The 27,072-nt window shown below is 33.3% G+C and overlaps 1 protein-coding gene across 1 annotated transcript in view; it reads right to left on the bottom strand.

Annotated features, from left to right (window-relative positions):
• Positions 1-1,085: 1,085 nt before the first annotated feature.
• Naa15-16 (N-alpha-acetyltransferase 15/16) overlaps positions 1,086-27,072 on the bottom strand; it is a 46,512-nt gene continuing 20,525 nt past the window's right edge. Inside the window, exons 9-11 of the mRNA XM_003693833.4 lie at positions 3,213-3,406; positions 3,024-3,132; positions 1,086-2,777 (exon numbers count right to left, since the gene is read on the bottom strand). Of these exons, the coding sequence (XP_003693881.1) occupies positions 2,260-2,777; positions 3,024-3,132; positions 3,213-3,406 (821 nt within the window). The 3' untranslated portion in view covers positions 1,086-2,259. The remainder of the gene's footprint in view (positions 2,778-3,023; positions 3,133-3,212; positions 3,407-27,072) is intronic.

The raw sequence follows: 27,072 nt of genomic DNA, 5'->3' as shown, positions 1-27,072 counted from the left end.
TTATAAACTTTATATAAAATCTATATGATGAATTCATTTACATGAGGAGATGGAAGAGGATGTGAGTTGAGGTATCCATGCACTTATTATTTGCTCGTTTGATTAAATAAAGGACTTAAAGGCAAATTTGAACTGAAACCTTTTAAAGATTGATATACCATCCTTAATCAACATTATTTATTTCTTAAAGATTTGATAATTAGTTTTACGAGCGAAATAGAAATTTTTATATCGAGGTAACAACCTCCGGTAAAGATTGGAGCAACTAATATATATATATACACATTATCTTTCCAAAATTTAGTAATTATGCATGAATTTAAGCGTAAAATGTAAATAATATATTTAAAAAAAAAAAAATAGTATTAAAAGATAAAAACGCTTCGGTAGATGCATGGTCAAAAAGTTGTAATGTATGATAGAGTGATGTATGATAATGTGCATTATTTTTTCTAATGTAAATTGTTTACATTTCGTATATCGATAGACTAGTATAGTAATCATATATTTTATTTGCATTGTACAATAATTAAATGACTAATGGCAAAGTGAATGAATAAAACATCTACATTATCGCTTATGTTACGATATTATTTACGTAGCCCTGAGAAACATTCCATGCATTTACAGAAGGTATGAATTTAAACAATATAATCATGTTCATTATACTTTGATAGAAGATTATTCCATCGATTAATTTTGCATGTAGTGAAATTTTATTCGGCATGTTTTAGGAGCAAATTGAAATATTAAATATATATTACTATGAATATCGCTTGATGCAAATATCTTATTTTTATGATTACCATTAAGATGATATTTAGTGAGCTTTCAACACTGCCATATTATTATATTAACTAATCGCAAAATTATATTCTATGACTTAAATAAAATAGGAAGTGTGGTATGTATATTTATATATATATATTGTTAACGTAATAGTTGAAATATATACAAACATTATCACTAGTTTGTAATATCTGCATTTTGTTGAACTTTTTTCATTTTCATTCAAGGAAACTCACAACTTATAAGTATATATTGGCATTTTGAAAAATAAACAAGGCAATCATAACATCATTCGATTTATATCTGTAAATTTAAACATTATCTTTTATTAAAATTTTTGTGTATCTGATCACATACAGATATATGTTTTTTTATTCTGTTTGTTTGTTTTGCTATTGACACTTATTTTTCAATTTATCATATACTTTGGTAATTTGCGTATACAATACGCACTTTTATCGTTCTTATAATAAGTTTCGTACAGAGACTTTCGCAAATGGACATTACTTCCATATTGACTGTTCTCTCGATGGAATATCAGGGCTCCAATCCAAACGTAGATTATTACCCTGGTTTTAAACATAGGAATAAAATGATATTTCTAGAAGGAAAACGGTAGATTGTATTTGTTCACTTGACAAATTTGAACGGTTTTTACGAATGAAGTGAACCAGACAAATTACGTGACTTGGAACAAAGTCTATTCTCAAAAAGTAGCGTCGAACATATGTGGTACAATTATCGGTGCTCAATGATCGTCTAGTTTTCAAACTCTACATAGTAGAGTATTTTATGTAGACATCGCTGAAAATAGTACACCTTAACATCAAGTAGAAATATTCATAGAGCGCGCATATGAATGTATACAAGTCTTGTATTTTGTACCAATGTGTTAGTTTACGCACGTCATATATTTTACACACTGTACTCCACCCCATTCCTCACCACCCTGCCCCAATCCCATCCGTGCACTAAACATTTTCACACTTTGTCAATCCTTCTTAACGTGAACATTCTGTCGATAGAACGCTCATTTAATTCGTTCTGTACCAATTGTTAATTAATATTTAGCTAAAGCCATTCTTTTCTTCGTTCACCTAAAATTCGGGACCGCTTCAGAGGCGTTTGTCTCTTGTGCCCCATCATGTTATAATTTATTATTAAAGACTGTTTATCCAGCACTGTTCACACTACATGAAACGTTCCAGGAACAGTTCGTGTATAATACATGTTTAATAATTATTAATATTAAATCCGCCAATTTCGTTTCTTCTTTCACTATATATGTTCATCGTTCAAGTTCGTTTTTTTTTTTTTTTTTATTTAATTTAATTTCGTTCTTTCTTTTCTTTTTTTTTTTTTTCTTTTGTTTCTTCAACGTAGATCGAAACATATCTTAGCATACTCCTTCACTTGCCTCGTCGTCTAACTACATAACGATTCAGTAACGCTGGACAGCGCGTGCCTGGATCAGTTCTTGATGGAATTCTCTTTTTCTTGATGTTTGATTGTTACCGTCACTTTCGTTTCTGGCGGTCGAAAAGCGGTCGCGTACGGGAAGTATTTATGACATTTCACCATATAATCAGTGATCGTCGAATCGCAATGGCCAAAATCACCGTTGCATAATGACTCCAATACTTTTGTACAATTCTGGAGTGTTACACTTTCAAGACCATCAATGTTTGTGATAAGTGAGAGAGCTTTTGTTTGAGCAGAGGGATCCAGGACATATAACATCCTCGCACCCTGAAGTAGATGCGGCAGTGAGTTTCGATTCTTTTTTAGGAATTCAGCATTCAATTGAGTAGCCGTTGAAGCTGAATAAATTCCTGCTGTTTGCCGTTTCACTACTTCGCCTACGGGTCCTTCCAACGGTGAACGGTTAATGTATAACATGAAACGTACCAGACATGTATGAAGATCTGGATTATTAGGATCTAAACCGTGTGCACGTTTTATCGACCTTAACATTAACAACGTACGACCTGAAAGAAGCATTTGATTATTAAAATTTGCATTAAAAATTGATTAATGGAGTTAAATTTTGAAATTATAGTATTATATTTTAAAATCATGATTAATCATTTAAAAATAATTGTTAATATATTAAATATTACAATGTTTTTGATTATTATACATAATGTAATAAATAGCAAATTATTTAAATAACTCCTCTTATCAAAGATAACCTCCTTTTCTTCGAAATAATTATTCGAAGATGATTTACGTACCTTTACGAATGTATATTTCAAATGCCATAAGATGCGTCTCTATTCTATTCGATGCCAAATCTTGTAATGGTTGTAAAAATTTGATTGCCTGCTCTAACGGGTCCTCGACCTAAAAAATAATCATTTAGTTTGAATCAAATTCCGTATTATTTCGAACAATTAATTCAACCGATTAATACGTCTACTAACCCTCTCCAGTTTCTCCGGTATAAGTTCATCTAGCGTAGGTTGTTCTAAATCAGGATCGGTCTGTTGTCGTGATTTATTGTGCTGTTCTCTCTTTTCTTGAGCTTGAGCAGCTTGTTGTCTTTCCAATTCAGCCTTTCTACGTTGTTTCCTCTGCTTGTTTCTCAATTTTTTTAATTCCGATGGCGCTAAATTTTCTGTAAACGAAAATAAAAACGGAATATTAGTCATAATCATAATAAAAAAAGAAATACATGCATGTATATAAGATATATGGATATAAGAAATTATGTTAATATTTTAGAATCCAAGCCCCAGTTTCACTTTACCTTTACTCTATCATCATAAATTTTATTTTTTTTTTGTTCAGAATTAAAATGCATCGTATATATCTACATTTACAAATCTAAAATATATAATATAAAAATATAAAATATATAAAAATTAATATAAAAATTCGTATTATTTTTCATATAAATATAGGTTAAGATTTATTCCTATTTATTATTTTATCGTAAAATTTTATTTAACGATAAAATAATAAATCCATAATACTTTTCGAATACTTAAGAATGATCATCGCTAACCGTATTTTTCTCACTTTTTTATTAAATAAATTTACTAATACAATTTTTTCTTTAGGAATTGTAAATCTCCATAAAATATCGTTCGTATGAACGAAAACAGGAAGAACAACAAATTTCAGTTCCAGAAAGGGTTAATGAATTAACAAACCGCCGTTTTCCACCGAGCGCAAGTAAATTGCGCTCTAACCAGCATGAATTCTGCGTTGTCCTGAATTTTCAACCACCGTAATATCATTGTAATTGTGGCAATAGTAAACGAGAACTGTCCCCAAAGTGATTTCGACAGGCACGAAACTTTTACCGACTTGTGCTTGCGCGCACGCGCGCTGCATCGAGCAAGGTCAAACATTTATGCCGCAGTTGGGTGGTAAAAGCGATTCCGCCCAGTTTCGCAAAGCCTTTTCTAACTTTTCCTTGCCTCTGGTTCTGACCAGACCTACTGACAGTTGTTTGTAGGTCTGGCATGCATGCACGTGTCACGCGTGCACCACAGTCACGTGCAGCCGCACCGGCTTTAGAGAGACGGCGATCGACCGAAGGAAAAGGTGATACCTGTCGGTATCGCCATCTTGATCAATCTTGATTGGACATAATATCGATTGTAAAATCAAATTTGTGAAATTTATTTAAAGATCAAAATTAGTATTAATTTTGAATTTTTTTTAATAGTTAAATATAATTTAAATGTAAGTTATTTTTATAATAGATAAAAAAAAAAAGAATAGATGATTATTTTTGAGTCTTGTAAATTCTAAAAAATAATTATAGTTTAACAATATTAACAAAAGTTAATATTTAATATTTATTGTATCTTTTAAAAATTGGAAGAATATATAATTTTAAAATAATCAAAATGTTCTATAATGATGTAAAGAATTAAGTAATTACTTAAGGAAAATAGTTTGGCTCAAAGTATTCAAATGAGAATGCCAGAAGAGATTGTTACAACAGCGTTTTTTTATCAATAAAATCTACACCACGTAACAGGAATGCTTCTGACGAAAACTTTTCTTTTTTTAATTAGATGAAAATTTGCAACGAGTCCTACCATCGATCACGTTGATTTATAATTAATCGTGGAAAGTACTGTTCGAGGTGGTCGAAGAAATTCGAGTTTATTGCGCTAATTCTTCAACACTTAACTTGCTCAGTGGGCATCAACATTTTAATTACAGTCCTATTAATGCAGTTTTATAACACGAAAAATCACGCTTTCCAATTATGTAAGGAATAGTCAATGCATTTTTTAATTAAAACATGATAGAGAAAGAGACTCTGTCCTCTGCTTTATAAATTCGTGAATATTTCTCTGAACGATTTTCTTTTTTTTTTTTTTTTCTTTACCACATTGGACAAACTTAATTTAATCAATAATTAAAGTCGTAAATTAATTGTTATCATAATTAATTTTAATTACTTAAATTGTTGAATAAAGAAGAGAAGAATTTATAGAAAAGAAGAATATTCGATTATCTGAAGTATCAAAATAGAAATGTATTAACATTTACGCAATTTGTTTTGTAATTATTCTTGGAGAATCATGTTTTATATTTCCTTTCATTAAGAACTTGCAAATATCATATGAAATAATCGAAGAAAAAATCAAAGAATAAGAATTGATGATAATATTTTGCATGTGATAATAGATGTTTAATTTATTCACTTTTATTTAGATTTTAATTAGATTGTAATTTGATTCCTTCCTTATACGATTATATATATTGAGCATGCAAAAATGAAGGTTATCATTGACTGTATATTTAAAACAATATTACACTAAACATTGCATAATCACACACGACGATAAAATATTGATATACGAAAACATGGACGAAAACAGAGATAATGAAGACGATAATCAAATATTTTGATGTAATTATTATCTTGTGGAAATAGCCAATGAATAAAGTCATAAAAATTCGTGAATATATATTTGACTATGAATCAATTAAAATCGAAATCCTCTATTACCTAATTATTTATATAACTAAGAATTTGGATTAGAATTTATTTCTAAGAAGTGATCAATTTCGTATTCCTCAAAATATAATTTTAATATTAAACTACTTAATCTTTCAAGAACCACCAAACATGGAATTAATCAAATCGGTTTTTGCCTACGATAACTCGTTTCTACTCCAATTTAACCTAATTTTTTCAAACCTCATATTTAATGATTCATCACTCGCGATTCCACAAACGCAAGGTTCATCTATTTCAAACGATCAATCACCTAACTCGTTACGGAAGACGCGTATCCGTCGATTTTAATTGACCCGAGTGACGCGGAAAAATATCGTGGATAATTAGGAGGCTGCACGTGGCTAGCAGTATTTTTCATCCTTGACAAAAGGTGGACCTTGCCGCATTACGACCGCGCTCCGGAATGTGGAGCAACAGGCGTTACCGGCACCGTTTATGCAAATCGCATCTGTGATCGTTTAATACGCCGCGAGGAAATCTCGTTTCCACTCCCGATTTCCTTTCAAAGAAGATTCGATCGTGTCGAGGAGGATCCTCCTCCTCCCCCTTCCGTTGCGAAAGTGGCGACGTCGTACGCGGTTGCATTCGATTTCGCGTCGAATTCCGATGCAAAAAAAGTACGGCCGAATCGCCTCTCGATCGCGGATCGATGATTTCTATTTGGATCGCGTTCGACGAATTTCACACGATTCTGGTAACGGTTGGTTGGAAAGTGGCACGGGTTGGTTCGCCGATTTTGCAGCAGCTCCGTCACGCCCTTCGGCTCCCAACGTGCACTGCTTGCCACGATGTACAATCTTGGAACGTTGGTAAACACGATCGCATTTGCTACGTGATCGTGTTCTTTCATTTTTAAGAAGATATGTTCGGTATTTTTATCGTGGTCTTAAATGTTGCTCTTTCTTTCTTTCTTTTTTTTTTTTTTCTGCAAAGGATCGATCGAGAAGCATGCGAGTGGACAGTACGTGAGCATGTAACCTGATTGATCGTAAGATCAAGTTTGAAGGAATTGGATCGACACGATTCGATTGGATCGAAGTTCTTGAACTCTCTCCATCTTTGTAGCATGAACGTTAGTAGTACTGTAGTATCGGAATTGGACAAATAAGAAACAAATTTCTTGTAAAAGCCTTTGCCCTACTTACTTTGGATTCAATCTTTCGATGTAACATGTTCAACGTGACACTTCGAACTTTCTTTCTTTATTTCTTTCTTTTCAATTCTAAAAATTCTGTTTCAAAGTATACTTGATTTATTTCTGAATCAGGTCACTTCAATAAAGCAACGCATCTCGATTACATCTGGGAAATAGGCCACCGATCAATCCAACTATCTATCATCGTTTTACGTTCCTCTTTCGCCATCGGCGAACACGGTCGTCAGCGTTTTAAAAATATCGGAATCCTCGCTTTGTATAAAACGCGCCCGACGCGTGCAACGGATCCACATTCCCTGGGTGAAATAATTGCGGTTAGGTAAAACGCTCCAAGTAGTGCAAATGATGGGGGCGGCAAGGTCGATGGATGTAAAAAGCCAGCGCGTCTCGCTTAAATCACAGCCATTAAGACGGCTGGGAGGGGAAAAAAAAAGAATAGCGAGAATAAGGAGAATAATGTTTTAAATGACGCTTTTATCTTTATAATCGAGTACGCAGAAGAGCCAGTTGTTATTCCGATTTAACTAGCAACACGCTGTTGCAAACATTCGCCCACATCCTCGTGGCGTCTTCAAGATCTTTCTGTTTCTGTCTCCGGTTTACCAGATTATCGCGAGCGCAAACCAATCTAATATAAATTAATTAATGAAATTTAATGATTTTTACGAGACATGAAATAAACGATGTTTTTCATTTGAAAGAGGAAAAGGTTAAATATGGTTGAACGATTTTGAAACATATTTATGACAAATTGTTATTTCTTTCTTTCTTTTTTTTAATGCAACGATGCACTTTATATTGCAAGATTTGTAAACTTCTTTTGATATAACTTATTTTTATAAATATCGGTTTGTTTATACGTTTCGTGTACAAAGATATTAATTCAAGATATTCAAGACGGATACTAATTTATAAAACAATTTGAATATGATAATTTATATAAAGATTTTTTGATAGATTTTGTTTATTAATATTTGGAAATACGTCATTTGCCAATTATGAGTAATAAATTGAATTTTTTTTTTTTTAAATGAAAATTTTTCTCACGTCATTGACCACGTTAATGAATGCATAATATTCAAAATTTACGTTAAAATTTTGCAAATACAATCATGATATATTCTCGTAGAAAGATTTGTTGATCAATTCAAACATTCTTTTGACTTGAACCAATAAAGATAGATGTAGTTTTTGTCATCGTCCGTAGTAGATGTCGAATTTCTGACGTCATTTTAATCATCATAAAATTAATTTCCGTTCTCTGGTATGCTATCATTATACGACTTTTTCAATAACAAGAAATTGAATACCTTGAAAGCTATCCGAAGAGGAATTCCATAGAAAATTACCATAAAAGACGATAAATTTTTCAAAAACTTATATGTATCGATGAACGTAAAAAGAAGTAATCATTGAAAGAAGTAACACGTTATTTATTAATTGCATTATCTAATAAAATTCCAATTCTATTTCAAAATATATCGAATCTCCAAAGAAAAAAACCTTAGAAAACGTTTCCTGAAACGAATTTTCCATTTTTTCCATAATTTTTTTCAGGGGGAAGAACTGACGATAAGAAAATTAAAAAATTACGTTTCAAATATCTTAACAGTGTCCATTGACGAACATTTAATAAAATCGATCGTGTTCGACGAATTGTCAAACAACTTTGTTAATCGTGTCGCAAGAGCAAACAAATTGGAATTGAAATTATTCGCGACACTTCTAAGAAAATCGACATAAACGACGATAAAATTACCGATTGAATTTTAATTCGCACGTTGACGATACCGCTAGCTGCGGCGCATTAAAAGAGTCCGGCGGATAACGAGGCAATAAATAATTAATTTTTTTGCCGCGGGAAGACGCGTCGCTGCATTCATTCATTCATTCCCTCGCGCCCTTGTACGTCTTATGCCGCAATCGTGTTTTCCTTCGTTCGTGAAAGTCGAACACGGAAATGGATAAATGATACCGGTGTAATCCGTTACTTAATAGCCGATAAAAGGATCGCGCTGTTAACGTAACAAGTAGTGGGTGAAGAATTAAATTTGATTTTTTCTTTCTTTCTTTTTTAAACCGAGTACTGTATACGACAACAAGTGATTAATAGTGTCGTGAAGCGTGTCAAGGTGCGCCATTTGAAAGAGTAAATTTAAATCCTGGAAATTAAATACGTAAGAAAATCTTATCGTGATTGATTTTTCATCGACGATATTGGACAAACAGCTTTGCCGAAAATTGATAATTTTAATTTCACCATTTTTTCTATTACTTTTTTTTTTTTTTCAAAAGAAAATAGAAATGGAAAAAGAAATTAACAATAGGTTAATAGGGAAATATAGTCTTGAAAATTGAATATATGTTAAGAAAAACGTTAATTGATTTGTTCTATATTTATAGAGACACTCGTTCATTAAATTAAATTTACCGTAATAAGTTATGTAACAAATACTTTGCTCTACCCGCTCAATGGTTAATAACCGTGCAGTTTTTCTTCCAGGTATTCATAATTGGAAGTTTAGTGGAAGAAATGTGAGGTATTTCGCGATCGTATATTAGAATTAGAAAAAAAAAAAAATAAATAAATAAAAATAAAAATAAAAATTATTAATTTTAAATCGAGCAGATAATTTTCGCTTTAGAAATATAAAACGAGTTAATCGCAATATATGTGGGATATAAATATAAGGTGCAGATAGAAAAGCGGAAGTTCAAGAACGCACATATGGCCAAGGAGACGGAATGCATGGAACGATGCGCGTGTTTGTCAGTTTCGAGGCACTCGCTTGATAGAAATTCAAGTGAATTGAAAACGAGCACACATTTCGTAACTGTTCCTGGCCACTTTTACCACTTTACATCGAAACAATCGAATTTCTGTTTCTTTGGTTTATTTCGAATAAATTTTGCAAGGAAGCCTAAAAATTTCTTATGATGTAAAACTTTTTCTTTTTTTTCTCTGTTTGACCGTTCTCTTTCTTTCAGAGAGAATTTTTTTTTTTTTTCCGAATAATTTAAAAATAATTTCCATTCTTTTATGCGTAATCTGTCACTTTCAATATAGAAATATCTTTGGATATAAAATTTTATATTGAATTAAATTTTATTATAAATTTTTATTGAATTAATTCAAATCGAGGGACTTTCGTTTAAAATTTCTTCAACGTTGAATTCTAAGAAACGAAAATACACAGTGAAAATATGATTTATAGCTAAAAATGAAAATGCATGTTTAAATTATATACCTCAGAGGTATAAATAAAAATGCTATATGAAGTTCTACGAGAATTAAGAATTGAACGGTTATTTCCTGTCTCTCTAGCGTTTTAATGAACGCTAATGAAATCTAATGATACGGAATATTGGACGTTACGAGATAATACCGGAATTATTGATTATATGAAACTGAAAGTGGAAAAACGTGTAAATGAAATTTAATGACAAAATTTATTACAATTACACAATTGTATTACATAAGAGTATGCATCTCTAAAAAAAAGCGTAAACAATATCGATCATGCAAGAAAAAGAATACAGATTCTAAAGATTTATTATACACGGTACAATTCTGATCGTATCATGAATAAATCATAAACAATTTCTAATTTTTTATATGTAAATAGTCACAGTAATAATTGAAAGACTGATATTATTTAATAGACGATATAATAAAGAAAAATTACTTGCTATTTATCGTTAGAATCGATTGCATAGGCTATCAAAGAAAAAAAAAAATACTGTTTAAAGTGAATATCTTGTGTAAAGATGTTAAACTTTTCAATATTTTATATATCATTGAAAGAATTGGAGATATTAATTATGTATGGCTCCAAGGGGAACATTAAAATGACTGATGATTACAGGCAATAATATTTCTTCGAATTACACGATATTGTACCAGATACAATAGCCATCGACATTTCCATATGATTACGTTACCAGCAAATGGTTATATATGAGGTTATATTGATTATCATCTATATTATGAATTGTTTAAAAAATTGAATTGGTTACGAAAGAGAGAAAATCTAAAATTATATTTTAGTTCGAATCGATTTAAATAATTACTGATATCATAAGTTATATTTTGAAATCTATTTTCATGAACACTGAGTTCATGAAATTCTAAAGAAACATTCGAGATCATTCATACACGTCTTGAATCATTTACGATACTTAGAAACATAATAATAACAGCACGTAGTATATTAATAGTATATCTTAGAAGTTTGAGATTAAAATGATTTGTAACGAATAATGTTAAAAATTAATTATTTATATTTCAAAAGTATTTTAATGGATTCATTTAAAAAGTAACATCGATATTTCACGCGAAATTGCTTAAATGATAAAACGATAATAATTAAATTAAATCTAATCACTTAAGTTATCACAGTAAGGTTACGCAATGTTATCTTAGAAGCAACCTCTAGATCACGTCATACTTTCTATGATACGTGATATTCAGAAACCTAACAGCCGTAATATTAATCGTATGTACAAAAGTACGATTGATCAACCACAACTAAAAAGCAAGGAAAAACAAATAATAGGGAATTCTAATTCCATATAATAATTTTTTTTTTAGCCTCAAATCGTTATAAACGTATAATCATGCAACATAAGAACAATTGATAGATTCTGACAAAAAAAGAAGGGAAAAAAAAACATGTCATAAAAATTTAATGAGCAATAAACAAGGAATTTCAATTATAATGCAATATATCTTCAACCTCGGGACATTACAAATGTTTATTAACAACGCAATTACACAAAATCAAAATAAAACTTAAATGACGATTAGAGGCCACTTACAGATTACACAATATCGTCCTAGAAACACCGCCCAACGATATTTCCTCCATCCAGTTTTCATAATATACGATACACATTCATACACCGAGTGACAAGAGACCGTGCATTAGTGATGGATGACATAGGAATCTTTGAGCGGGTTTCGCGATTACGAGGAGCGTGCCATCGAAATGACTGGTAATCATAGAGAAAAAGTCGCCTCTCTATGATCGTTCTTGGCGATCCTAGATCCGCCCTCCATGTTTTTTTCATTTTGTAATCCATGTTTTTCTTTTGTAATAACGCGTAGTTATGAAGTATGACGAGTTATGACAGAGTTTTATTAATGCAATGACATAATGTATGGTACTCCTTTTGAAGAACAAGCGTGTAATAATCTAAATTTGATCCATGGGCACGATAAATTTCCTTTATCGCAAGAAAAATGACTTTTGCGTCAAATATGAATTTTTAATATTTATAAATTAACTATTTTTATATTTAAAAAAAAAACAAATTTATTTATCACGTTATAATTTAATAATTCGTCGAGATTGGACGTTAAAATTTTTCCTATATCTACTAAATATAGAAAGATTCGTCATCAAAATATTTGATCTGAAGAATAAGAATAAAACAAACTAAATCGATCATCGTCTTTCCATTCGAATAAAAGAATCATCGGAATAAAGAGAAATAAATCGATGTCAAGGAATTATCTTCGTTCAATATATTAGCCAGAAATATTCGTGGAAAAATTATCACTCGCTCGTTAACAACGATGTTTGTGTAACGGGAATAAGACTCGAAGGGAGTCAAACTATGCGTTCGATGACGTCGTTGTTTTTTTCGGCATGGAACTCTTGGCAGGTGGATCAGCTGCACTTTACATTTAATGTTATTTCAATGTCGCTACTTTATTGAGTTATAAGATAAACGGGATGCTTTCTCATTCATTCGAGTCTGAGTAATTGCGAGCTCTGTTTATTTATGCGAAAACATATTATATAAGCGGTGGTGCAGTGGTATACCATCTCGTCCTCGTGTTGACAGATATTTATGAGATACTAAGGCTGTCTGATCGAGCTTGACAGAAATTATCCTATCTGATCTTGAGATGTAAAAATGTTTTTAGGGTTTTTAGCTTTCTTCTTGACACTTTGGGATGATCCTGATCCGATATACGTATACACGAGCAAGGTGATAGATTCATCAAGGTGGTGTTTGTGAACGTTATTTGCCATTGGTAATATCGTGTAACTTGTGTTAGATTTTAAATTTCTGACGGGTTTTAACGAGCAATCAAAAATAAATAAATATATGCGATAAAAAAACAAAGATATTTAAAAGTGGAAAAAAGTTTTAATTGTAGACAGCTGAATTCTTTATAGGTAATTTCTAAATGTCTTCTTTTATTGATACGTGAATAATAAACGGGCCTTTAATAAAAAGAAATGTCTATAAGAGAACAAAAGAATTCCTCAAACGAGACATTGAAATCCATACCAAAAGTATATAAAGTATATGGGAAGGAACAATGAATACAGAAACAGATTGACTTTTTAAAGCATGATGATAATCGCGATGACGTTCGAAGATTTATACTCGATCTATCGCATTGATGTAACTTTAAAAGGCTATCTGACGCGTTTGCTAATAACCAATAGCATCGCACCATTTCATTAAGCTTTCACTTCCCACGGGAAATTTTTCTTTTTTTTTTATTAAACATCCGCAATTATTAGAGCGAATTAATACTTGAAATTGTTTCTAATCGTCCCACTAATTTCCAAGAATTTGTGATTCTTCGATACCTATGATCTTAATAATCAAAAAACTTTTTAATTCTCTACTGTCCTCCACCCTTTTGTTCCTCTATCATTAACTACGATCCTCGTTCATCGCGATCGTCCATTTTTACAAATCCAAAGTACAAGTACAAGCTTTCGAGAAGAATAGGAAAAGGTTAAATTCCTCGTCGCAACAAGCGTTTGTTATACACATGTAACAAACAAAAAGAAGAAAGAAAGAAAGAAAGAAAAAAAAGGAATAAAATCCCGATACGAAATATTTAAAAATCGAAACCGATGCACGCGCGCCGATAATAATTGTGACAACAATGTTCTTTCGTATCTCGCCGGGTTATTGTATGCAGATCGAAGAACACGAGCGGTATTCTCGGTTCAGTCGTAAATTACATATTCGAAGAGTATCGTGACCGTAATGGCGTGTATGAGGCGGCTAACAGTGCGAACGCACCGGTGACGAATGTATTGTTAACCGGACGCAACAACGATCGACGTGTGGCCACCACTCGAGGGTTCCAATGGCCGTGTGTATTCGTTCGTTTGCTGTCCACGCTGAGAAAGCGGCGATCGATTATTCACGGATCGGTCAAGAATCGTGATTCATCATCGATCGGCTCGATCGTTGGTTTCGACCGGTGTTTTGCCCGGCACACGCCTTCGTGCCGACTTCGCCCGATCGTTCGACATGCATACGATACCGGCGTTGCTGTTCGACGATGACGTTTAAATGATTTATAATTGGTCCAAGCGTCACGGAGATCGATAAGCGCCGATCGGGTGGTAAATATATAAGGCGTTCCTTCCTTCGATTATTGAAATTCGTGAAGAGGAAGATGATTATGTTTTTTGTGAGAAGAGTCGAAAGAGTACGCGTTTGTGGATAAGTATTAATCCGTAAGTTATTTCGTATAAAATTTTTATACGATTGCATTGAAACGAGAATCGTGACAACAGGTTGAATATGAATGAATTTATAACAATCGGGAACGATGTTGCGAAGAAAGGAAGTTGTGACGTGTTTTTTCGTGCATATGATTATGTAATAGATTAAAACGTGAATAATATAAATAAGGATATATATGGTGGCTTGTAGAAAGTTAGGGAACTATTGTAAAGAAAAATTGTCATGCACAAGGAGGAAGTACATTGTTATAAACTTTAGGCAAAATGTCAACAGTGGATCTAGATTTCTATTGTGATTTCAATTCGGACCAATTGTTCGACCGTCTTCAAAAGAATAATAGAGTAAGTACATACAAAGGTTTTTTTTTTTTTTTTTTTACCAATCAGTTACTACAAAATGAAATACAATTTGGAAAGTTCTGATTGAAAGCATTAAAAATAGAAACCAATACGACCAAATGTCGGTAAATTTCAAATGTTCTTAACTCTTAAAAGTGAAAGTTTCCATTAGTATTTGTACTTATCAATGTTAGAAAGATTTTCAAGGTTTCTTTCCAGTTGAAGTACAATTAACGATATTTATCGAGAGCACTGTGACCATTAACACACATAAAGTATCACACTATATCTTCAAATTCAATTTTTTACCCTAATTTATAAAAAAACTTTCTAAGACAAATTTTAACATAAATTTACATATTCTTGCTCAAACGTAAAAATTTTCGCACCAATCAAACTCACAATTGTTTTAAAATTCTGTTTTTATAAATTTTATTCTCGTAAAATCGATTCAATGTTTTCTTTCTTATCCATATCCTATATATCGAATTTCAAATATAAACTTAAGAGAAGAAAAAAATATATAAAACCCACGTGAAATCTAAAAAAAGAATAATCCAGGTTTAACGAAGAAAAAACGAAAAGTATCTTCCCAAAGAAATCTTCCTATAGTGATCACCTCCAAGTGCATCGATCCACTCCCCTCTATGACGCAAATCGAGATTGAATTCATCCGCTTTTCTTCGAATCGATTCTGATTCTTCGCTTCGACCGATTCATTTCATAATGAAGCGAATGCAAAGTGATGGAAAAATAGATTTGAAATAGAAACGTGTTCAGTGACTAGCAGTCTCTAAATTGCATCAGATTTTCTAAATAGTAAGAAATAATAACGCCAGATACCAATTGCTGGAACGGATACAAGATTCGTGAAGCGAATATCCGAGGCTTAAATAAAGTTGATACCATCATCGATGAGAGTCTTGAATTGTTTAGTATTTATTGTGTAAGTACTCAAGATATTTTTAAAAATTATATTCATAATTTGAATCCAGATATTTTCATATTTAGTTTTTTAGATTTCACAAGAGGATTAATATCATCCAATTTTAAAAACTTAAGAGGTAAGAATAGATGAAAGATTATTAACATTCTACGAGAAATTATGAAAGCGGTGCACTAGCTATTTTTCTTTTTTTTACAATTTTTAATAAAAAAATATGTTTATATTACCTTGATGATATCTCGGCGTTCCGTAAATCGTTCTTATAATCAAAAGTATTCCATGACTTCGAAACGGTTAAGACCACTTAATGATCAAACATCAGTTGAAAGGATTGCAGCAATAAGAAGGCGGTTCCACTTCTAATGAGAAATCATAAAATAAGCACATAACTTGTAGAAAAATAATGACCTTTCGTTACGATACATAAAGGTATTTTCTCAAAGTATTTTCCAAGACCAATCACACGATACACGAAAGATTAATAAAACAACTATCGAAACAAATGATAAAACTTAAATAACTTTTCTCTTTATTCAACTTAACTCTACGTAACCATCCTATTATTTCGATTATAATCACCGAAAACAATCCTCTTCAACATGCAAATCGATCCGTTTTCTTCCATTCAAACAAATGACGTGCACGCATCATCGATTTCATTCTCTTGGTTCCCGATAACGATATCATCGATCGAGATACATCGCAGATACCTCTCCTTAACGTTTCCTAACGGCGTTCTATATGTGGTGAAGGGTGTGCGCGAATGGTACCACGGGGCAAGTGGTAGGCGTGGCTCGTGGAAGAAATAAGAAAGGGTATCTCACAACACGGTATCTCACAGCCGGTCTATATCAGCTGGAAAGGCCTTAAAAGTCGGGATCGACGCCACCGGAATGTTAACTTCCCATGGCGGGGTTCGTGATCGACGCACGAAAAGAAAAGGCCAGTTTCGACCGGGCAAAGCGAGCGTGATCGAATCCCGGATTCGTGACGGCAAGGTCGTGATCCTTAACCAGAAACTCTGCATCGGCGATCCTTTTTTGAAATTCTATCGGCGGGATGATGCTTTTTCGACCGATGCTCTTCTTCTTTTTTCTCTTCTTTCCTCCTCCTCCTGCCAAAGTATTTCTTCGTTTGCTTCTTATTTGACACCCTTCCTCTTTGAACGAACGTGACTTGTTCGTTATTTTTGAGCTTGATCGTACAGAAGATGAGAGGAGAGATTTGGAAGGTTTAGAAAGAATACAATTTTTACGTTTTTTTTTGTTGGTTAGTTAGTTGGTTAGTCGTGGAATTTGTGTGAAAGCACGAAAAGTTACGGTTAGTTATGAGAAAAAGAAATATGTGTAATAAATTAGACGCGATTATAAATTCGTAAACAGAGTGCAAGGCTTTTCAATTTTGTTTACGAGTCGAAAAGAATTGAGAAAGTAGAAAAAGATATTGTTGAAATATCTATAAAAGAAGAAGTCGTTTGTTGCAAAATCGTTTGTTTTCAACGATTTGCACCCTGTATTTCACTATTGTAAAATTGAATTTGTTCCGCATACTTATAAGATTCATTAGCAATATTTTGATAAGTGAGGTAAATCGTTATGCGGTAATTGTGTAATAACCGAGGTAGCGATAAATTTAATTCTATTTAGAAAATAAATGGAAACTATTTCCATTTATATGGAAAGTATTTTCATTTATATGGAAATAAAATATGTGATAATCTCTGTTTTATATTTTCCTTTCCTGAATTTCCATTAATATTTCTGAATACTTTATTTCACCATATTATTCCATATTTTTTAAGCATACTGTTTTAAATCAGACTTTAATCACACTGTGATCATTACGAGGTGAATTATTTATTCCGAAATTGTAAATATTAAAATAAAATATCTCAATATGTTTCAATTACATAATTCTAGTTCACAAAATTAATAAATACATTATAAGATATTAAAATTCCTTTTTTCTTAATATCCTCCATTTCGTTCGTTATTCAATTAAAAATATGATTGAACACAATTAATTTTTTTCATCTTTCTAAAAAATAATTTCTCCTTCATTCTCAAATCATTCTCAGTATCAATCCTGAGAAACTGAAGTATCTATGTTTATCAAATCGCGGAAAAATGGAGATCGAATGATAGAATTTAACTTTTATAAAAAAAATTCGAACGAGAATACATGAACCGAGCGAATCGTTCTGGCCGATATAATCGCAGTATTCATGGCTCGCGCCATGAATTACCGCCACCACGTAACAGTTCCCTAGGCATTTTCGCTACAAAGGAACGCGAATACGAGAAATTGAATGACGAAACCGCGGTAGAATATTAATGTTCATTGCCCGTGGCTCAACCTGCATTATAATCAAGAGGAGAATGCAAAACGCATTTCGTCCGAATCAGTTTCATTTTGGACGAAAACTCGGACATCCTTACGTAAACGATATCATGAATCGATACGCCTTTTCCATCGATGTTTACGTGCGAGCATACGAAGGAGAGCGAGCAAATATCTGAGAAAAGGAAAAATGCAAAGTAACGTTTCTTCGATTCTCTAAAAATAAGGATCTCTTGATTGGGAAGCTCGATTATGAGAATACGATCTTATTCTACGTGCTACTATCCGTGAAAGCGTTGCAAATGGGGAAAGAAAATGTTTTGTGGAAATGATGGTTACGAGTATGCATGTATTCTTTTAAAAGTGAAATAATTTCTTCTATGGGTGACTTTCGTGTGAAGTAACTTCGAAGAAAGTGAGGAAGTATTTCTATTTTTTCCCTTTTTAATGATAACGATGTATTATATATACGTGAATAGTATTGGATAATATATACATGGATAATGATGCATAATTTCATAGAATCTATAAAATTAACAACTTATGCAAATATTATTAAAAAAAGGAAAGGAAATTAATTCTAGAAAAATATAAATAAATTGTTGGAAAAAGTAAATTGAGGATATTGTATTATATCTGCCTATACTGCTTAATTTTTCATGCCATCTTTTTTCCCAATAATGTATGGACAAACTCATGGCGGTTTCTCTGCCATGTTCAACACGAGAATGTTACACAGGTATCTATCATGAATAGATAAATTCCGCGAATGGGAAATGAGCTAAATACGGATATTTCACGTATATAATCGATCGAACAATTAAGGATATGTTCGTCGATAATCAACATTCTGCATTTTTTCATTTTTTTTTTTCTTTTCTTTCGTTCCACTTCGAGGTTGTGACGCGAATCCGATATATCGTGTTTCCCATGTTGAAAAGTATTTCTGTAAATTGGATTTTTACCAGAGCACAACGAATTTCCTTTATATAGGGTAGAAACGATTTCGATTTATCCAATGATAATTAACTCGAGATATTGGAAATAATTTTAGGAATCGTAACGTCATAAGTGGAGAATGAAAAGAAACTTTTGTTGAACGCTAATTGCTAAAGTGGAAATGATAATACAGAGATTTATGCTGTATCGCTTCGCCATAAGTTGGAATAGTTAATAAGAAATGACTGAGAAACTGACTGAAAAAGACTGGTGGTCTTGTTAGATCTTATGGTCTAGAATTTTTCTAATAATGAAATTATTGAAACACGAGAAATCGCGAAGTAATAAATCGAATAATCAGAAGAAAAACAACACTTTCCTATACTTTGAAATTTGAATTTACTAGATTTCGCAGAAAATCAAATTTTTCAGTAAAGAAATGTAGTTTAAATAAATATAATCAAATATTTTGTACACACAAATTTCGCATAAATATCCACAGCCTATCTCTGTTATCCGATTTATATCAAATGATCCATTCCTCGATCAATAAAAGCAACGTAACATTTCGTTTCCTCAATACACGTCTTATTGAAAACACTGCTAATTGAATAACCATCTTTCACAAATAATAAAACTGAATCCTGAAAGAGAGTGGAGGAAGTGGACGTTGCAACGTTATTCGTCTTTTAAAGAATCCAATCTTTCTATTTCTTCTCTGTCGACAGTCCCCATATTCAGCCGCATGTCAACTCGCAACGCGCAAAGACAATGGGACGATTGAAGTGTGAAAATCAAGCGTGAACGGGCATGAAAAACACGGGAAGAAAAGGGACACGCGTCCTGGCTCGGAATGGCGGCGAAAGTGACGGATGTTGGCGCTAATTTGTGGCGACGAGCAACGAACACTTTCGCTGCTCGATCTTCTTCTTCTTCTTCTTCTTCTTCTATGGAATGTCATTGCACGTGCAAAAGAAAAAAGAAAGAAAGAAAGAAAGAGAATAAAGACAAAACGTCGAGAGAATTCGTAACAAGCGGCCGTATTTAAGTCGAATTTCTAATTCCGCGAGCGAAAGGGAAAATCGGCCGGAGAAAATTCCCGCTCGCGATGTCGATCGAATCGCGAAACGGACGCAGATGGCGTCCTTTCATTATTAAGCAAATGAACGTCGAACTCCGCGAGATTTGTTCGGGATAACGAAGATGCCGGGAAGTCGAATCAGGCGTTTACTTTCTTGTTCTGCGTCCCAGTTAATTGGAACGAGGACAATGATTCTTCAATGTTAATTGTCCGTGAAGGCAGAGAATTAATTGAATGGATGATGCGCTCGAGATGTGAATAATTTTTTTGTCGAAAATAAAATCGAGTCGATTCGAAATCTTTTGAAAATTATTGGTATATATATCTTTGCACTGAAAATATATATTTTCATATACGTTTTTAGTTAGAAGAATGTATAGAGATAGTTACAATCAGTTGGATTTATGGTGCTTGAGAAATCAAATGAATCTGTGAAATTGTTAAATTAATTTGTAAACTTCGACTGATAAGATTAGAACATAGGAAAAGATAGAAGCGTTAAGATTTTTATGTACATAATTGTACATTCAGACGTGTATCTAACTAAGATATAACATAATATATTAATTTATGATTCGTACGAAATTCAGGAGTTAAGAAATATCATAAAAAAAGTAAATTGAAAATCAACTATTTTACGAGCGATCAAAAAGTATGAAACTTACCGTTATTCTAAATATTAACTTTCACAAAATCTATTTATATATCGCAATACTTTACATAAATTCCTGTGAAAATACGTGTCATACACAATTCATGCACAATGAATTAAAATTTTACAACAATTTTTACAACATTCTGTCGGTATCTTTGGTATTGTATTATTACATTGATACCCGTGTTAACGAATACAAGTAATTGATCAATAATTAAATCACATTGTAAACTTTGTTATACATTGGAGATATGTGATAAGTTAATTTGCAATTTGCATCCTTCATCAGTGCACGCCTTGTAAGCACTGTGGTATATCATTAAGTAGACGTCCTTGCTTCGTTACGTCGAGGCAAAAAGAAGTTAGCAATAACGAGTCTCGAGATAGCAAAACTCTCTATAATAGAATAAATGATCTATTCTTAAAAATAGAGCAGAAGCTTCTCTCCTCGAGAGCAACAATTGAAGTTAAAAACTTCATGATGCCAACAACGTTCGATTCTAGACGACGAATATTCGAGCAATCTTTCATTTTACCAAAGAATCCCCGAATTTGCATTAACACGGCCCGAGGAACGCTATAAAACTATTTTCGTTAATTCTTGTTTACTCTACGAACTTGCTTTGCTTTGCTTCCCATTTCGTTATCGAACTCACATTTTTTAAATCCTAGTTTTTACAATAGCTGTATTTCATCGCGCCTTTCCTCGAAGATTTGTCATAAGCTAATAAAACTCGTCATTTTTTACTCCATTATCTTTTTAATAATGTTCGGCAAACTTACTTATATAAAATTTGGAAATATAAAAGTGAATAAAATTTGTCTGAAAGAAAATAAAGATATTAAAAAAGAGAGAGAGAAAAAGAAGAATTAGTAGGCGGAAGGATTTATTATAAAGGAAACAGTGTCCTCAACCGTATGCAATCAGCAAATTGCGCTCGTATCAAGATCTTTCATGCTGTTCCATTGTCGTTGACTCAATTACAACCACGTTAAATGGATTGGTTCTAATTGCAGACTAACGAACCATGAATTTTGTACTTACCATTCAACTACCGACAATCATCATCAGAGACCTACATCGTAACAACTGCTGTAAGATTTTCTTTCCTTCTAAGAATATATATCCATTAAATTGCATCGACCAGTTTACATTGATAACCACTTTTTCACTCGTCCAATTGAAATGCAAAGAGAGAGAGAAAAAAAAATAAATAATCAAGGCCGAAACTTATTAACTTGAATTTCTTTCTCATCGATGGAAAAAAAGATTTAATAAATGTTTATACACTATTGTATACCGTTTCGTACAATGCTCATTGAATGAGAAACCGTACGAGAATCTCAGATTCGCTTCTATCCCATCGTTAAAATCACCGGAACAGACGAGGGGAATTCCGAGAAAAAGAATGCAACTGTTCATCTTTATTCCGGTCAGGTTCACGTTGTGGACGATTGTACCGGTACAAACGTTTCATAAAACGAAAAAAATAAGGAAAGGGAAGGGACGAGAAATTTCGACGTCCAAAATTTGAGCGAAAAAGAGAGAATACGGGAATCTTTGATCGTAATCTATATCACGCATGATCACGATAGATTAAAATATAATATCCAACAATATTTATAGAAGTCAAGTATATTTGACTTATCTTTTTCGATTTAAAATTATTTCAATTTCCTCTCAAGTTTTATTAAATTACGTTTCTCTATGACTTTTCACGACTGTGTCTGGATCTGGATTTTTATATTCTTTAAATTTAAAATTTTTTTTTAAATCTCTATAATATCTATACATTACAGAGTTCAACAATTTGTGTATAAATAGTAAATTCAAACAATTCAATAAGCATTTTAATGATAAAATTCTAATAATTTAAATAAAATATATATAGAATAAAATTAAATATGATAGAATTTTCAACTGATACTTCAATTCAATTCAATTATTCCAGTTAACGATTAATTACGTCCCTGTTTTCGCTTTCCACCATTAGTCGACTACTGAAGACCATGACATCGCGCCATACGCCACCGGCGAACAACCTTTTCGCCGTGATCTTGAAATTAACTAACCTGTCCCGGTTCTCAAGATTCATAACGATAAGCCATCCGTGAGAAACTGCATTCTCGATTCTTGTGCGAAATTGCGGGAAAATACGCTCGCGCTTTGCGAGCTCGATGACAATGGACGCGTGTCGTGGGGAAAGGAAACGAAAAAGAAAAAAGAAATATATATATATATTCAAACGACGAGAATATTGGACAAGTTTATTTAATAGTTCGTCGTTTCATTGTTGAACAGTCAGTCAAATCGTGATAGCGTTTTGTCTGATCTTCGCGAGTGGATAAATCGAGGGATCATGCGAGAACGTTTTAATGAGAGGATCGATTTCGAGTGTGTATGGCTCACGTTTCTCACGGAATTACAACGAAGAAAATTTCTCGAGTTTCCCTTTTAGCATTATTCTCTGACGGGAGAAAAAAATCAGGAAGAAGTGCATTATTCGTAAAATTGTTCTTTCCTCGCTCGAACGCGTGAAGTTCGAGACACACTTCGATAATTAGACGTAATTAAAAGGATTCGATACGGATCTTAACAATGTTGTAAATATAGAATTTCTGCAGAATTGATTATAACAGATATGATTATATGGTGTAGCAAGTGATAAATTGATAAACATGTTTCCTGTTTCCTGTATTGGACGCTTGCTTATCACCTTATTAAAAAAAATATATAAATATCTAAAATCAGAACATTTCTTTCTACGTTTTAAAAAATTCGAAAAAATATTCCCAGTAGTTTTGAAATATTTCAACCAGTCCAAATCAATGGCAGAAAATATATAGCACTTTCAAAAATCACATTTTAATCCAAAACAAATTGCCTGTAACCATTCGAACCCTTGAATTTGCGACACGTCAATTTAATAACCACTTTCTCCCTTACCTAATAATCCCTAAAAAAAAAAAAAAGAAATTCTTCGAACAAACAACAATCCTTTCTAAACCGACTCTATCCTCGATCGTGCAAAAAAAAAAAAAAAAGTAGTCAAAAATATTTCGAGTTGGCGCCAGAAAATCGGTAACGACGACGTGTGGCCGCGAAGGTCGCGGCCATCCACGACCTTGATAGCGGCGGGAATCTCTTCCGATGACTCACGCACGCTAGAAGACACGCCGCGCCAGTTCGAAATAAACACGCATCCTCATGCGGCCGGCGATCTTCTCGATCGAACGTCGAATTCTTCTTCTTTCTTTTCTCTCTCTCTCTCTCTCTCTCGTGAGGAGACGTGCCTGAGTTTCGCGTTGCGCGATGATTCAATAAATGGTTCTTGGGAAAAACGTGAATGAAACGATCGAAATCCTTAAAAATATCTCCTCCGTGACCGTTCCATCTTCCGACACTACGTGGATACTGTGCGCCAGGATGTGCGTCACGCGATTGTTCGTCACTATTCAACGACCAAGGTGTCGTCAGACGGCTAAGAATACCGTGGTCATCGGAGAAGTGCATAGCGTTCGGGATGTGACGACGGAGACGAAGAAACGAACGGTTAAGAGAGAATGGGTCATCGTATCCGAGCTTCGGCCAAATATGGTTACGCGATCGGTTTAACGCAGGATTAACGAGATATCGAGATTAGAAGGAGAGGGGGAGGGAGGGGGGAATTTTGAACGATGGCAGAAATTCGACCGGTTTCGATCTTATTTGGGGACGATGCACGATTATTGGGCGATATGCTAAATAAGACGGCGATGGAATGTTGTTATGTTTTTGGGGTTATCTCAGGTGAGCAGAAAATGTTAATGTATGAGGAGCGTTGGCGAGTAGGATTTGTTGTGCGTTTGATTGGGATGCAGTTTTTGGTTCGTGGCATCGGGAATGAGTTTTTTCCTTCCCGTTTGTTTTTGCTCGCGATGTTTTTTCTTCTTTTTTTTTTTTTAATAAAGGAAACGGGCTTTCCGTTGTTGGGATTAATAAATTTCGTCGAATCGAAGATGTTAATAAATTATCATATCTCGCGCATTGGAAATTTTTATTTTGTTAAAAAAAGATATATATGTATGCATTAAAATTATTTTTTATGCAGACGAAGGTGAGGAGAAGGAAAACAATTTTATGTTCTTAATCTTCTGTACGAACGCAAGACGAACGGAAGTAGACAAACGAGTTGTAATATAATCAAAGATCACGTTTTATGCGACAGGTTTGATCTTCAAGTTCAAGTCTGACATTTTTCCTTTGATAAATTTTTTATATCTCTTTTTTTTATCTATATTTCACACAAAGTGTCACGTATGTATAATAAATACATGAATAAATGGATGAAAATAAAGTTGAATATTTATACGCAATAAAGATATTATACGAGAGTTCGGTCTCATTACGGTCAAATTTCAATTACAAAATAGCAGATATAAGATTTTTTTCTTTTTTTTGCGTGATAATTTTTTATAAAATCCCACAAACTAGAATACTATTAAACGATCCTCCAACAGTAATACAATTTAACGAAAAAAATAAAACTTTCTTTTTAAAACGTATAAAAAACATTACTACACTTTCTCCTTTTTTCTTTTTCCTCCTCTAGTTCTCCTTCATTTCTTTAAAAAAAAAAAAAAAAAAAAAAAAAAACTTCGAAAGATTTGGTGCATAAAGTATTAAAAACACGTAATTTCGCGAATCCCGAGCCAGAGAAACTGGCCCGAAATATAAAAAAAGAAACCGACCTCGCGTCGAATCGCCACGATAGCAACGATGCTTATCAACGATGTCGATGGAAATTTCGTGAACCCGACAAGTGGGCCAAACTTCCGCGCACGTTCGTGTTTATTGCACGTGACCAGCATCGCGAAACATTTTTGCGCCGATACAGATTTGCACGCGCGTGCCTCAAAAGTTCGTTCCGCCACGCGAAAGTAAAGAAGAGAAAATTTGCAAAATTTTATGTTGTTTGTTTTTAATCAACGGTCGCGGAATAATTTATCTTCGAATTGCACTTCGAATAAGTTAACAAATTGATGAGTAAATTGATCAACGCGCAATTTTAATTTGTTTTAATTACGAAGTTAATAATTTTGACAATTTCTTTTTCCTTTTTTATTTCACAATAACGAAGGTAAGAAAGATAATGGACATTTCGGAGGATCTTTTGACATTTTGACCATCACGTCCGTCACATTCGCCGCCGAACTTCCGCAAGGGCCCGTCACTCAGAGATGGACGACAGTTTCAATTACTCAATTATATAGGATGTATAGGAATGATTATTACACATCATCTTTCCATTGACACCATTAATACTTTTTATACGTTCTCACAATGTTAGATCCTCTTTCAAAATTCTTACATACAATTATCGTGAGAGTTTCGAGGGAGAATAAATTTCGATTTGCTTTTTTCTCTCGGCAATTATTAAAATAAAAGAATAAATCCTTAAGATTAATCATTTTTATCAAAATTCCAATACATAATTCCAAGCAAATCACTCGATCTCCAATTCTTAAACCTTAAATTGTCATCCGACGATGTATTCAGCTTTCATTGTTCGAATAAATAAGGCGATGAAACGGGTGAGGATAAAAAGAAGAAGAAGAAGAAAAAAAGGTGTAAACACACGATAGTTATTAACCGAGATCAGCGGCCACGTCAATTAACATGCAACAGGCCTGTTCGCGTTCACGCAAGGTGATTCCTGAGTGGCACGTTTGTTCCACGAGCTCGACAGTATCCGTTCCAGTGCTGGTTACCCGGGTGACACGATCACTCAGCCAACAAGCTCGCGGCCAACGTTCCAACATTTTACGCCTTTTATTCTCGAAAGAATCCCTTTGCCTCGATTGAGACGTTGAATCGCCACGCATGATGGAGCTCGGCCTAACGAGGGGACACGTAAGGATTTACGTAAACGCGCGCATAAGAGTCTTCGTAGCATAACAGGATTTATTTTCGAGTAGAGGCGAACGAAAAATCTGGTGGAAAGAGGAGATTTGTCGCGAATACCTTTTTCATGGAGTCACCGCGCGGAATCGGATCGGGATAAAAAGCAGGTTTTCCCAAGCTCGTTTCCGTTTACGACAAGCGCGCGCGATTGTATCGGTGTTGCATCAGTGGGTATTACGGAAAAATTATTTAATTGGACGTGTCGATGGAAATATCGGCCGGCAATGAGAGAATTCTCGGTTTAGGATCCTGTTTCGACGCCTGTTTTTACACTCGTATCAGGAATGATTAACCTTTCCAGCCAGTCTGACGTTTTTTTCTTTCTTTTTTTTTTTTTTCTTTTACAGGTATGAAATATTACCTGAATTTATTTTGTCACGATAAT

Source organism: Apis florea, unplaced genomic scaffold (genome assembly GCF_048593485.1).
Source record: "Apis florea isolate Af1SG1 unplaced genomic scaffold, ASM4859348v1 contig_3203_pilon, whole genome shotgun sequence".
Lineage (NCBI taxonomy): Eukaryota > Metazoa > Arthropoda > Insecta > Hymenoptera > Apidae > Apis > Apis florea.
This window is presented reverse-complemented; position numbering and strand designations above follow the sequence as displayed.